The 14,479-nt window shown below is 39.2% G+C and overlaps 1 protein-coding gene across 1 annotated transcript in view; it reads right to left on the reverse strand.

Annotated features, from left to right (window-relative positions):
* Nucleotides 1-11,294: 11,294 nt before the first annotated feature.
* LOC126162296 (esterase FE4-like) overlaps nt 11,295-14,479 on the reverse strand; it is a 78,479-nt gene continuing 75,294 nt past the window's right edge. The window contains exon 9 of the mRNA XM_049918715.1: nt 11,295-12,787. Coding sequence (XP_049774672.1) covers nt 12,628-12,787 — 160 coding nt within the window. The 3' untranslated portion in view covers nt 11,295-12,627. The remainder of the gene's footprint in view (nt 12,788-14,479) is intronic.

Below are 14,479 nucleotides of genomic sequence, written 5' to 3' on the forward strand. Positions count from 1 at the left end.
GTTCATGTTGCGTGGTTAGTAGGTGAGGTTTGCACATTTTTTGCCAGTCGACAGTTAGTGCGAGATATTTTAGTTAATGGAGTGGACAGTCGTAAATGGTAAGGTAGATATCTTAGAGGCGGAAGGAGCAAATGGTTCATTCTATAGCTGTTACCTCGGTTTTGGAGTGGTTGATCTTATGGAGCCATTGGTTACACCAGGAGGTAAACTGACTGAGTTGGATTTGGTGACCCTAGGAATTTCTGAGTGGTAGAGGGCAAGGAAAGTGGTGTCATCAGCATACTGAAGAAGGTGGACTAGTGGGGTGGTTTGGGCATATTAGCAATGGAGAGGAGACAGAGAGAGTACAGAGCCTTGGGGCACTCCAGTTGTGGGATGGAAGATACGGGAATTGGTATTATTAATAGGATGGGCGATTAGATAGGAAGGATGCAATAAGGCGGACATAGTTAACTGGAAGTGCGTATGTCTGAAGTTTTAAAAGGAGACCAGAATGCCATAGAAGGTCATAGGCTTTCACTAGATCGAGGGACACGGTAATAGGGAGTTGGTGGGATGGGAAATGGGTGATGTGTGGGCAGGAGCAGGTCATTCAGAGCAGAAACTAGAATGGAAGCAACACTGCTAACTGGAAACATATGTCGCTGGTTCAGGTGTTGATGGATGCATTGTATGAGTATGGATTGGAAGACATTGCTGAATGTTGTGATGAGGCAGAGAGGGTGGTAGTAGGAGGGATCAGTAGGTGGCTTGTGCAGGGTGAGGAAAGTAGATTTTCCAGAGCTCAGAATAGTAACCTGCGGAGAGGATAGTGGTATAAATTGTGGCAATGAGCCAGCTGGGTGGCCGAGCGGTTCTAGGCGCTGCAGTCTGGAACCGCGTGACCGCTACGGTCGCAGCTTCGAATCCTGCCGCCTGTTCGTGGGAAATATCCCGATACTTCAGTGCCGAACAGTTCGGTAATAACGAGATTGGTTGCCCATTTCTGGGAATGTGGTTCAGCTGCAGACATGAACAGAATCAGGAGACCAGTCATTTTGAGGAACGCTAAACCCGATAAGGTGAGCAGTGTGATGTTGCGCATGCCTTCAGCACGTTTGACGAGACTATCTAATCTCTGATTTTATATGATAGTGCCCCAGAAAGCTCTGCGAAAGATAAAATAGCGTGCTTATCATGTTCCTTGCGTGCAGGAACAGAAGGCTCCACATAAAGAAAAGCATCTAGACATACATGGCTTCGGTCATTTATTGATGTACACGGAATCGCAGAGCTGATTGTGTTTTCTTCGTGAATATGTGAATTCACAAAATACAAGAAATTGGCCAGCCGAAAATCCACGTGTCTCTGATGAAGATACCTTGCATTGTCATAAAATTGTAAGTAGTGTACTGCACAGCATCTTGGGATAGTGAGCACAACTTACTTTGGAATTAAAGTGAACGGTTGTGCGTACCAAGACATCATTACACGCCTTATTTCAGTTCATGAGACGAATGTGAGCGTCTTTTTGATCACCCTATACTATTAGTTTCATTTGTTAACACTTTTGTGACCAGTGAGACGTATGGGTCCGACATACAAATTTATTTCCCTGAGGTTAGAGGGATATGAAGGCTTACATCTGTGTACCGCTGCGATATAGAGTTGAATGTAACAACTATACGAAATTGACAATCTCATTTTTTGGCACCTAATGAACAAGTTATCGCGTGATCGTATCAGCTGGGCTTAGGTGGTTTTAACTAATTTTGTTTCCTGTCTGCAATAGATAAATTCATTAGAGGTAATTATTTTCTTCTTTACATTGTAAAGTAGTTATATACGGATATGTGCAGATTTTTTTGGCAAAACACTTTCAAATTTGTTTAGTGGCTTTGCCTTATGGACTTTGTGTGTGTAGATGTCCGGAGTGCCCGTGCGGTTCTAGGGTCTACAGTCTGGAACCAAGCGACCGCTATGGTCGCAGGTTCGAATTCTGCCTCGGGCATGGATGTGTGTGATGTCCTTAGGTTAGTAAGGTTTAATTAGTTCTAAGTTCTAGGCGACTGATGACCTCAGAAGTTAAGTCGCATAGTGCTCAGAGCCCGTTGTGTGTATAGAACTACTAAATGCCCTTATGTTCATATTTGAATCTGAAGTTGTAAATTTATACATTTCATTTGGTGCTGTAACCTTATTTTATTTCCTTTGACACGGTTTTCTGTGACGAATGTTGATTTGATTTGAAACGGAAAGCTCCACAATTTCATGGCCGTTTTTTTGTGACAAACGCTTGACTTCCCTTCTTTTTATACATCTCCTAGTTGAAAGATGCCATACAAAAGCAGTGTGAAAAGAGAGCTGCTCATTTTTTTCGCCATTCTTACTAATTCACATGATGAAAACCCTCTACTACTGTAACGCCCATCAGGAAATAAAAAAGTTGAATGACCTACAGCAAATTGCACAACTTCCTCACCGCTGGTTGAACCCGTCTGCAGCTCCCTTTACTACTTTTTATTCTGCAATGGAGCAGGGCTGGACATGGCTGAGGTTGTACCATTGTAAGTAGGCTGTTTATGTTTCCTTTATGTAAGTAGGCTGTTTATGTTTTCTTTATATAAGTAGGCTGTATATGTTTTCTTATTGGCAACGTTACGTAGCGCTCTATATGAAAATCACTGGCTGTGCTGTGTGCAGTCTGTGGCTAGTTTGCATTGTTGTTTGCCATTGTAGTGTTAGGCAGCGGCAGCTGGATGTGAACAGCGCGTAGCGTTGTGCAGTTAGAGGTGAGCCGCCAGCAGTGGTGGATGTGGGGAGAGAGATGGCGGAGTTTTGTAATTTGTCATGAACTGCTATATATATTATAACTATTAAGGTAAATACATTGTTTGTTCTCTATTAATATCTTTCATTTGCTAACTATCCCTATCAGTAGTTAGTGCCTTCAGTAGTTTGAATCTTTTATTTAGCTGGCAGTAGTGGCGCTCGCTGTATTGCAGTAGTTCGAGTAATGAAGATTTTTGTGAGGTAAGTGATTTCTGAAGGGTATAGGTTAAAGTTAGTCAGGGCCATTGTTTTGTAGGGATTATTGAAAGTCAGATTGCGTTGCGCTAAAAAATATTGTGTCAGTTTAACCAGAGTCGTGTACAATTGTTCTAAGGGGACGAGGTAGAAAAAAAAAAGGGAGGTCATTATCCTCGCTATTGACATTTCATAAATCCGACACACTCAAACTTGAAAACATATGATAACACTGTGGAGCTCTTAATTTATGATATTTACTGAAATGCCTAATGAAATGACAAGAAATATTTTTATGTCTATACACTTGATTATGCCTATTGTCTCTCTAGTTGAGAGATTTTATGATGTTCTTATGCTTTACTTTGTACATAGTTGCTTATTTCACTTGATATCTGGTTTCCAACTGTGTTGCAGCATTGCTTTTATAAAATAAAATGCATTTGTTAATGTGAACACTTTCTGTCAACAGATCTATTAAATAATAATTTTGTAATCCACATTCTTTAAAAAAGGAGCACTTGGAAAGGAAATAACAATAAGAAGGGACTAGTAACAGTAACTGGACACATAATTTTCTTTTCAAGTACATGGTAATATTTTTTTTACAATAAGTTGTTGTGGTGCACCACTTTAATTACATACACATTAAGATGTGAATATACATTTCCCTTGTCTGCATTATTGTCTTTAGTGTAATGTTTTTTTTTCTGCTTGAGCTATGTCATGTTTAGATATAAGTTATTTCTGCTGCTGTTTGCCAGGCATAGTGCTACTAAATTTCACTTTGTATTACTCTGTTAAGCTAGTTTTACTATTGATTTATTTTTATTGTTGCTGCACATTGGTTCATATTAGTTGTAATGTTGCATTGCTTGGTAATTTAGATTTACTGTAGCTTGCTTTACGATTTTCCATTTTTTTTTTGTCATTGCTGTTTGTGTTAATTGGTTATGCGCTGCTGCATTGCCTCGTCCCTTAGTTTAGCATCTGAGCTCAGTAGATTTAAGTTAGCTTAAGAGGGGGTAGACTATATAAGAAACTAACTATGATGAATTGGACGAAATGCATTAAGAAGCTATAAGAAAATAGTTTGGCCAAAAAGGTAGTGCACAGTGGAGAAAAACTACTTTTGAAAGAGGATGTGAACAGTATACAGAAAGCATGCTTGGATAGGATGTTTTTTTGGCTGGAGCAAATGTTGAAATAAGAGGGACGATATATGGAATGAAGTTTTGGGGTGGACTGCAGTACCAAATGTTACATTGAAAACGAACCCTGTCCTTTCCTTTTGTGTTATCCCACTATGTGTTTGTGTACCCTTGTGTAGTTGGTTTCTTCCTGTCTCTGTGTAGTTTCATAGAATTTTTTCTTCTTCTAATACTAAGATATATTCACTATGATGAGGAATACTGTTATCCTCAAATATAATTGGCATTAATAATATGTTATTTACCTTATAAATATGCTTAGACATTATTTATTCTGTTTTGTTTTACTGCTCATGTGTAAAGTTGATGTTTCGCAAGTTATTCTAATCTTTTATGTATGTACTCATGTCATAATTCCTGTAACACTGATGTATATGTTAGTTCAATTCTTTTGTAAAGCCTGTACTCGTTCTAAGGACAATTCCAAAAAACTTTGTGAGTGCACAAGTGGTGATTATGGACTTGCTATATTAACTGCAAGACTCTTCACTGGTGATTGTGCACCCGCACAGTCACGACAGATGGCTGCTGGTCATCTCTACAAGGACTGCAGTGGGTCTGCACCTCTGGTGGCCCACCAATACCATACTCTCTACCAGGACTACAGTGGGTCTGCTCTGTGATGACCTACCTACCAATATTCATCAACTTCGACTGACTCTGCTGTGGGTTTGCTCTGTTGTGGCCCATTACCTGTCAGCATGTCAAGTGTCAGCACTGTCTTTCCGTTGGAAGGACAACACTACTTCTTCAAGACTCCATGGAAATCCACTACTTCCGTGTGCATTTTCTTTTACTGCTCAGACTTTGAAAAAAAAAAAGAAAAACACTGAAATTTTACTGTGATGAACAATCTGGACTGTCTTTATGGACTGTGAGAAAATTTTAGCTTTTGACCAACATTGTATAAATAAGTGTGTGCATTTGATATCTTTGTTATTGTAATTATGAAAAATTTTATCAAATCATTATTGGCCACTGCCCAAAAAATTTTGTAAAATTTTTTGTGGGGAGCATGGGGGCTATGTAAGTAGGCTGTTTATGTTTTCTTTATGTAAGTAGGCTGTTTATGTTTTCTTTATATAAGTAGGCTGTTTATGTTTTCTTATTGGCAACGTTACGTAGCGCTCTATATGAAAATCACTGGCTGTGCTGTGTGCAGTCTGTGGCTAGTTTGCATTGTTGTCTGCCATTGTAGTGTTAGGCAGCGGCAGCTGGATGTGAACAGCGCGTAGCGTTTCGCAGTTAGAGGTGAGCCGCCAGCAGTGGTGGATGTAGGAGAGAGATGGCGGAGTTTTGTAATTTGTCATGAACTGCTATATATATTGTGACTATTAAGGTAAATACATTGTTTGTTCTCTATTAATATCTTTCATTTGCTAACTATCCCTATCAGTAGTTAGTGCCTTCAGTAGTTTGAATCTTTTATTTAGCTGGCAGTAGTGGCACTCGCTGTATTGCAGTAGTTCGAGTAATGAAGATTTTTGTGAGGTAAGTGATTTCTGAAGGGTATAGGTTAAAGTTAGTCAGGGTCATTGTTTTGTAGGGATTATTGAAAGTCAGATTGCGTTGCGCTAAAAAATATTGTGTCAGTTTAACCAGAGTCGTGTACAATTGTTCTAAGGGGACGTTTCACCATTTCTATTTTTATTTATGTGGAACTTACATTTTTTGACTGCCGAGCAGTCGACAAATCTGTAACTGGCTTACTATCCTGGAATTTGTACAACATTTTTGACCAATCTTAAGCCCCCGTACAAAAAATTATTTTAAACTGGACGTGTATGTCTCACTAGACTCGAGCTGAAGCTATGAACAAAAATCGAAATTTAAAAACATGGCATTACTCGGTATCCATTTCAAAAGCAGAAAACATGTTTTTACTGAAATATCCCAATTTTTAGTGAATTCGGTCATGAAAGGTTTAAGATGTACATTGGGTCCTTTCTTCTCCCCAGTAAAGTTCCAGTATTATTTAATTCATCAGGTCGAATCTTTCTTTTAACGTTCATGGATTCACACATTTTGAGACGGCACTTTGTGATTCATAAAAATGTAAAACTGAAGAATTAGAAAAAACAGCATTAATCTACTTACTCTGTTATTGCGTTATCGTCTTTTCTAAAAATCTTGGAGTGTCTGCAATCCGGTAATCTGGGCCTTAGTTCTGCGTACCTCTCTTAGAGGTCAGGAGCTTACTAAGTTGACAGCTGTGCGCGCCGCCGTTGTTGCACGGAACTGAACAAAGCCGCCTAGGTAGAGTTAGTTGGCGAAGATGTTATCGGTAGGTGCGATATTTGCGGTGCAAGTGCAATAAATAATTATTGTGAATCCTCGATATGAGTATTTCATTCAGATAATTGTAGTAAAAAGGTCTTTATGTAAAGGAAGAAAACGGAAGCTAGACCGTAGGGTTTGGAAAGGAAATATCGCAAAACGTGACAGGACTACAGGAAAAGTTATGTTTAGCGTACGACTGGAAATGAAGTGAAAAAGAAGAGATTCCAATGAGTGGACAAATTCTGAAGGGAAAAAATTCTTTGTATATGTTTTGGTTTCCAGACGTAACATTAAACATAAAAATTTTGTAAATGTAATCTTTTCAGCTGTTTTCAGACTATTGACTGTTATGTGCAATTGAAATATGTCAAATTACTTTGAGATACTGGAGATAAATTATTGTAAGATGCAATGTTACTTGGATATATAAAGAAGAAAGCTAAAGTTCATTGAAAAGAAAAAAAGAATAAAAGAGAGGGACTATTTTCGGAATTATGCCATAAAGAGACAAAAAGACGATAAGCCTACTTGTGGACAACTTTTACTCTCTACATTACAAACTTCAGGAATGGGTTTGAGAAGTGTATGAATTCTTGAAATACTGATTAATATTTTCAGTTGTTGTTGTTGTTGTCTTCAGTCCTGAGACTGGTTTGATGTAGCTCTCGGTAGTTGTGGCCGAGCGGTTCCAGGCGCTTCAGTCTGGAACCGCGCGACCACTGCGGCCGCAGGTTCGAATCCTGCCTCGGGCATGGATGTGTGTGATGTCCTTAGGTTAGTTAGGTTTAAGTAGTTCTAAGTTCTAGGGGTCTGATGACCTCAGAAGTTATGTCCCATAGTGCTCAGAGCTACTTGAACAATTTTTTTGATGCAGCTCTCCATGCTACTCTATCCTGTGCAAGCTGCTTCATCTCCCAGTACCTACTGCAACCTACGTCCTTCTGAATCTGCTTAGTATATTCGTCTCTTGGTCTCCCTCTAATATTTTTACCCTCCACGCTGCCTTCCAATACTAAATTGGTGATCCCTTGATGCCTCACAACATGTCCTACCAACCGATTCCTTCTTCTAGTCAAGTTGTGCCACAAACTCCTCTTCTCCCCAATTCTGTTTAATACCTCCTCATTAGTTATGTGATCTACCCATCTAAGCTTCAGCATTCTTCTGTAGCACCACATTTCGAAAGCATCTGTTCTCTTCTTATCGAAACTGTTTATCGTCCATGTTTCACTTCCATACATGGCTACACTCCATGCAAATACTTTCAGAAACGACTTCCTTACACTTAACTCTATACTCGATGTTAACATATTTCTCTTCTTCAGTAACGCTTTCCTTGCCATTGCCAGTTTGCATTTTATATCCTATCTACTTCGAACATCATCTGTTATTTTTCTCCCCAAACAATAAAACTCCTTTACCTCTTTAAGTGTCTCATTTCCTAATCTAATTCCCTCGGCATCACCCGACTTATTTCGACTACATTCCATTATCCTTGTTTAGCGTTTGTTGATGTTCATCTTATATCCTCCTTTCAAGACACAGTCGATTCCGTTCTACTGCACTTCCTATTCCTTTGCTGTCTCTGACAGAATTAAAATATCATCGGCGAACCTCAAAGTTTTTATTTCTTCTCCATGGATTTTAATACCTACTCGGAATTTTTCTTTTCTTTTCTTTACTGCTTACTCAATATACAGATTGAACAACATCGGGGAGGGGCTACAACCCCGTCTCACTCCCTTCCCAACCACTGCTTCCCTTTCATACCCCTCGACTCTTGTAACTGCCATCTGGTTTCTGTAAAAATTGTAAATAGCTTTTCGCTCCCTGTATTTTACCACTGCCACCTTTAGAATTTGAATGACAGTATTCCAGTCAACATTGTCAAAAGCTTTCTCTAAATCTACAAATGCTAGAAACGTAGGTTTCCATTTTCTTATTCTAGCTTATAAGATAAGTCGTAGGGTCAGTATTGCCTCACGTGTTCCAATATTTCTACGGAATCCAAATTGATCTTCCCCGAGGACGACTTCTAACAGTTTTTCCATTCGTCTGCAAAAAATTTGCGTTACTATTTTGCAGCCGTGACTTATTAAACTTATTGTTCGGTAATTTTCACATTTGTTAGCACCTGCTTTCTTTGGGATTGGAATTATTATATTATTCTTCAAGTCTGATGGTATTTAGGCTGTCTCATACATTTCGCTCACCAGATGGTAGAGTTTTGTCACGACTGTCTCTCCCAAGGCTGTCAGTAGTTCTAATGGAATGTTGTCTACTCCTGGGGCCTTGTTTCGAATTAGGTCTTTCAGTGCTCTGTCAGACTCTTCACGCAGTATCATATCTCCCATTTCATCTTCATCTACATCGTCTTCCATTTCCATAATAATGCCCTCAAGTACATCACCATTGTATAGACCCTCTATATAATTATTCCACCCTTCTGCTTTTCTTTCTTTGCTTAGAGCTGTGTTTCCATCTGAGCTCTTGATATTCATACAAGTGGTTCTCTTTTCTCCAAAGATCTCTTTAATTTTCCTGTAAGCAGTATCTGTCTTACCCCTAGTGAGATAACCCTCTACTTCCTTACATTTGTCCTCCAGCCATGCCTGCTTAGCCATTTTGCACTTCCTGTCGATCTCATTTTTGAGACGTTTGTATTCCTTTTTGCCTGCTTCATTTAGTGCATTTTTATATTTTCTGCTTTCATTAATTAAATTAAATATTTCTTCTGCTACCCAAGGATATGTACTAGCCCTCGTCTTTTTACCTACTTGATCCTATGCTACCTTCACTACTTCATCCCTCGGAGCTACCCATTCTTCTTCTACTGTATTTCTTTCCCCCATTCTTCTCAATTGTTCCCTTATGCTCTCCCTGAAACTCTGTACAACCTCTGGTGTAGTCAGTTTATCCAGGTCCCACCTTGTTGCAGTTTCTTCAGTTTTAATCTACAGTTCATAACCAATAGATTGTGGTCAGAGTCCACATCTGGCCCTGGAAATGTCTTGCAATTTAAAACCTGGTTCCTAAATCTCTGTCTTAGCATTATATAATCTATCTGAAACCTGTCAGTATCTCCAGGCTTCTTCCATGTATAGAACCTTCTTTTATGATTCTTGAACCACGTGTTAGCTATGATTAAGTTATGCTCTGTGCAAAATTCTATCAGGCGACTTCCTCTTTCATTTCTTAGTCCCAATCCATATTCACCTACTACGCTTCCTTCTCTCCCTTTTCCTACTATCGAATTCCAGTTGCCCATGACTATTAAATTTTCGCCTTCCTTCACTATCTGAATAATTTCTTTTATTTCTTCAAACATTTTTTTCAAGTTCTTCATAATTGGCAGAGCTAGTTGGCATGTAAATTTGTACTACTGTAGTAGGCGTGGGCTTCGTGTCTATCTTGGCCACAATAATGCGTTCACTATGCTGTTTGTAGTAGCTTACCCGCCCTCCTATTTCTTTATTCATCATTGAACCTACTCCGGCATTACCCCTATTTGATTTTGTATTCACCCGATCAAAAGTCTTGTTCCTCCTGCCACCGAACTTCACTTATTCCCACTATATGTAACTTTAACCTATCCATATCCCTTTTTAAATTTTCTAACCTACCTTCCAGATTAAGGGATCTGAGAACCCACGCTCCAATCCGTAGAACGCCAGTTTTGTTTCTCCTGATAACGACGTCCTCTTGAGTAGTTCCCGCCTGGAGGTCCAAATTGGGGACTATTTTACCTCCGGAATATTTTACCTAAGAGGACGCCATCATCATTAACCATACAGTAAAGCTGCATGCCCTCGGGAAATATTACGGCTATAGTTTCCCCTTGCTTTCAACCGTTCGCAGTACCAGCACACCAAGGCGTTTTGGTTAGTGTTCCAAGGCCAGATCAATCAATCATCCAGAATGTTGCCCCTGCAACTACTGAAAAAGCTGCTGCCCCTCTTCAGGAACAACATGTTTGTCTGGCCTCTCAACAGATACCCCTCCGTTGTGGTTGCACCTACGGTACGGCTATCTGTATTGCTGAGGAACGCAAGCCTCCCCACCAACGGCAAGTTCTATGGTTCATGGGTGGGAGGTTGAGGGAGGATATTTTCAGTAATTCTATTATTATTATTATATTATTATTATAATTATTTCCATATTTAAATCTGTACATCTGAGAGAGAGGCATACTCGATTTAACATCTTCCCAAGAATGAAAATGTCGGAAAGTAGGGTTGTGTAACACATGAATTTAAGGACAAATAAAGGGACAATTTTGACACTGGATTAAATTTTTTATTTGATAGCTGTAAGACTCAACCGTTTCAGGTGTTGTTACGGAAGAGCATAGGGGAAAATACCATACTCGCCGGAGCGAAGTAACTGGTGATGTTTGGCAACTCTTAGATCAAAAGAAGTAAATTGCTCATAAAGACTCTTATTACAGGAGGTCGAAGATGGGAGGAAAATATTTTTAAAATCCTGCATTAAATGTTGTATGATATAACAGGGTAGCTGTCGAACGTGAGTTATAGAACATATCATACAGTAAATACTTCAGGGAACACTGTGGGTAGTTGCTGAGACAGTCAAAAACAGTTATGTGTGATTCATTCCATGTAGGCTGTGGTTATGTGTGATTATTGTACTGAATGTTAAACATACATCAGTGGAACTAGACACCGCGTATAGAGTTCAGTATTTTTTTTATGAAAAAGGTTAGAAAATTACGACATTTAATCAAAAATTCAGCATCAAACAAATAAGGATGATTGTAACCTACTTGTGTTAAATTAGATTATACTCGAAATCTCCCATTCCCTGTCTAAATGTAACTGCTTAGTTCTACAAAACGTTGCTGTTCCTTTACAGTCTCATCGTGTACATTGTCATAACGATGTTAGCACTTTTTTCTTTCGCTTTTTAAAGTTTGAACACAAACAAAATCCAAACAAAAATTCTTTTATGCTTAATTTTATTATATCTGAATTTGGAGAAATGTCACATACAAATAAAATAATTTTCTTCTCAGATTTACGGGAGGGGGGCGGGGTGCTGCAGAACAAAAGTAGTGTAATGTTAAAGTTCTATGCTTCGCTGTCAAAACTTTCAAAACTTTTGAAAGTAGATGTGGAACACATTTTCCTTGTAACAAGACATTCTTACAGTCTGTGTGACAGAAATTTTGATAAATATGGGAAGCTATTAAAACAAGTAGAGAATATACAAATAGTGAAGTGGTACGAGAACATTATGAAAGAAAGCAGAAAACAACCACAATCATTGCATACATCTATGCCTGCGTCCTTAATCAAAGACTGAGCGTCAGCGGTCAGTCCAAAGTTTTTAAGATTGCCTGCCTGCTAACGGATACAAGTTTTGTATTCAGAAATCTGCAAATATTTTTTATAAGGATACTGGATTCAGAGTCCTATTTTTCCATATACCATCCACTTTTATTCTTCAATGTAAGGTTTCAGTGTATCAAATACACAGATATCACATTGGGTGATGTAGGAAAACCAGGAGTAACAGCACAAAAAAGAGATGAAGTACTGCACATCATTATATATTTGAAATCTGAAAATGAGGAGTGGTGTTAGAAAGTACTAGTTCCGTCCAGTAAGGTTGAAATTCCTGATGATGAATATGCGGATAAATATAAGTATCAAATTGGTAAAACTTGAAAATTTGAAGAGTAATTATTTGTAAATATAATCGTAACCTTTAAGCTGCAATATACCGCAACCTAACTGACTTTTCATAATAAACCAGAAGTAAAAACAGACCTCGCCTACATTCATTGCAACAAAAGCGTATGCTAGGTAATTCTGTTTTGATGCATACCTACAACTGCAGAATACCTTGAAGACTTTTTTTGAAATTGTTTATATCGTAATCAGATAGAAATGAGGATAATATTTTACCTTATTTTACTATTTATTGATGAGCTTTTTTCAGATAATGAGTTGACATTTTTGCTTCTTCAGAAAACGTAAATCTACGTCTGCTGTTATTGTATGCAACTCCTCAATTACAACGTGAGCTTGGGATGATTTCAGTTATAGCTATCAGTAGAAATTTCGTATTAATGTTGCCAGTACGTAGTGGTCAAGTACAGAGTGGAAATTTATTTGTAGATACTCTCCAAAAAATCCATTCTGCTCTTGAACGGACTCTGCTTGACGGTGAGGCCACTGTTGGCGATGTGCAAGTAGTTGGGAACGCCCTCGGTAAACGCTGGCCATGTGGCGGCCAGCTCTTCGTCTGTGGAGGTCGGTGTTGGGTTCCTGCAGACACACGACGCAAAACTAGACGTCTCACAGTTCTTGATATGCTCGCAGATGATGTGAGTGGCATTGTTATAGAACATTCACGTAAGTGAAGAAGAGGTATGTAGTGTCGGACTATAGGTTAAACAGAACAGTACAGTAGAAGTGGTAGGATGGCAGGCAGACGTAGGATACCAAAGATAAGACGAGATACAAGAGGGAAAACACACGTTAACTGCACAGAAAGGTAGACCAAATTTGAACTGCAGTCTAAGTGTTAAATTTCTTAAGAAAAAACCTTGTACTAGGCCAGTACACTTTGGAATGAAGCAGACTGAAGCAATGTCCCAAAAAGATATCAGGCCTTGAATCCTCAATAACATGGATAAGCTTACAAACACGATGAAATTGATCTGATGACTAGACAGCAAAAGAAATTTACAGAAATCTTATATAATTTGCTAGGAAAAATTAGCTACATTAGAAATCTGCATCACCAAAATTTGCATTTCTGCGCAGCATGGTACACGTAAAATTCTATAACTTGAAACAAGGAAAATTAGGCTTCAATAGCTTACACTTAATTACGGTTCCTGCTGTGAGCCCAAGAGTAAATAACAGGTCAGATATACCCAACGAAACAACCGACGAGTAACGTAACTGAAGTTTAAACTTAGCAGTCCACGTGAGCAATACTAGAAAACACCAAGCTTTCCATCAAATTCCAATACAAATAAATGCATGAACTTAAAACAAATCACTCACATGCAAACTTAAAAAATATCTCATTACACATAGCTGGAGCCAAAGCAGGTGAATGCAGTCATTTAAAATACAATCTGAGGCTAGCTCTCAGCCACGCTGGCAATACAAATGCGGGATGGAAAAAATTACAATGGCTTGGATCCAGAGGTGGGAACAATAATAGCTTCCCTGCCAGGAGGACGGCTTCATTCCCCGAGGCTCCAAAAATCAATTGAGCCCGTAGGGCAACATGTAAGCAGCGGGATAGTGACGACTGCAAAATGCTGCCAGCCCCCACAGACCACAAAGCTATAACCAGAGTGGAGCACGGCCAACTACCCACGCTTCCCCGTACACGATCTTCCCACGGCCGCTGCAATCGTCTCACTGCCGCTGCACCAACTTTCCCTCGCTTAGCTTATCCCCCCCCCCCCCCCCAGTATCCTGAAGAGCTATCTAGCCACACGGCAGGGCAGCGAACCAACGATACGCAAGCAACGATTGAACGATTCGGAAGGAGCCGCCGTGGCCTATCATTGTGCTACAAACTTTTCAGTCTAAAAGTTGCAATCATCGTAACCATAGATATCTATTACTCACGCGCTACTGATACAAGAAGAATAAAGTTAACACAATTAGCCACCTGATCACTATTTTACAGATTCACTGTAAGTAGAACTATGGTATGAGTATAAAATCTGAAACAAAAGAAACTCCAGTGTTTAGATCCTGCCCCTGAATTGTGCCAGCGGTAGGTAGTCTATCGTACTGAAGCAGGACAAGAAAATGAGCGAATTTGATCGTTGGCAGTTCGGTATCATAGCAGTCACACTAAATTCGGTCAGTGCCTTAACATTTACTGTTCACGTCATTTCGGTGCTGATGTATAAATGTTTCTTGAAATTGTGATGGTGTAACTGAGCTCCGTCTTTTTAAGGAAAATTTAAAGAGAACCCAAAATTTAAG

This window comes from Schistocerca cancellata, chromosome 2, assembly GCF_023864275.1.
Source record: "Schistocerca cancellata isolate TAMUIC-IGC-003103 chromosome 2, iqSchCanc2.1, whole genome shotgun sequence".
Classification (NCBI taxonomy): Eukaryota; Metazoa; Arthropoda; class Insecta; order Orthoptera; family Acrididae; genus Schistocerca; species Schistocerca cancellata.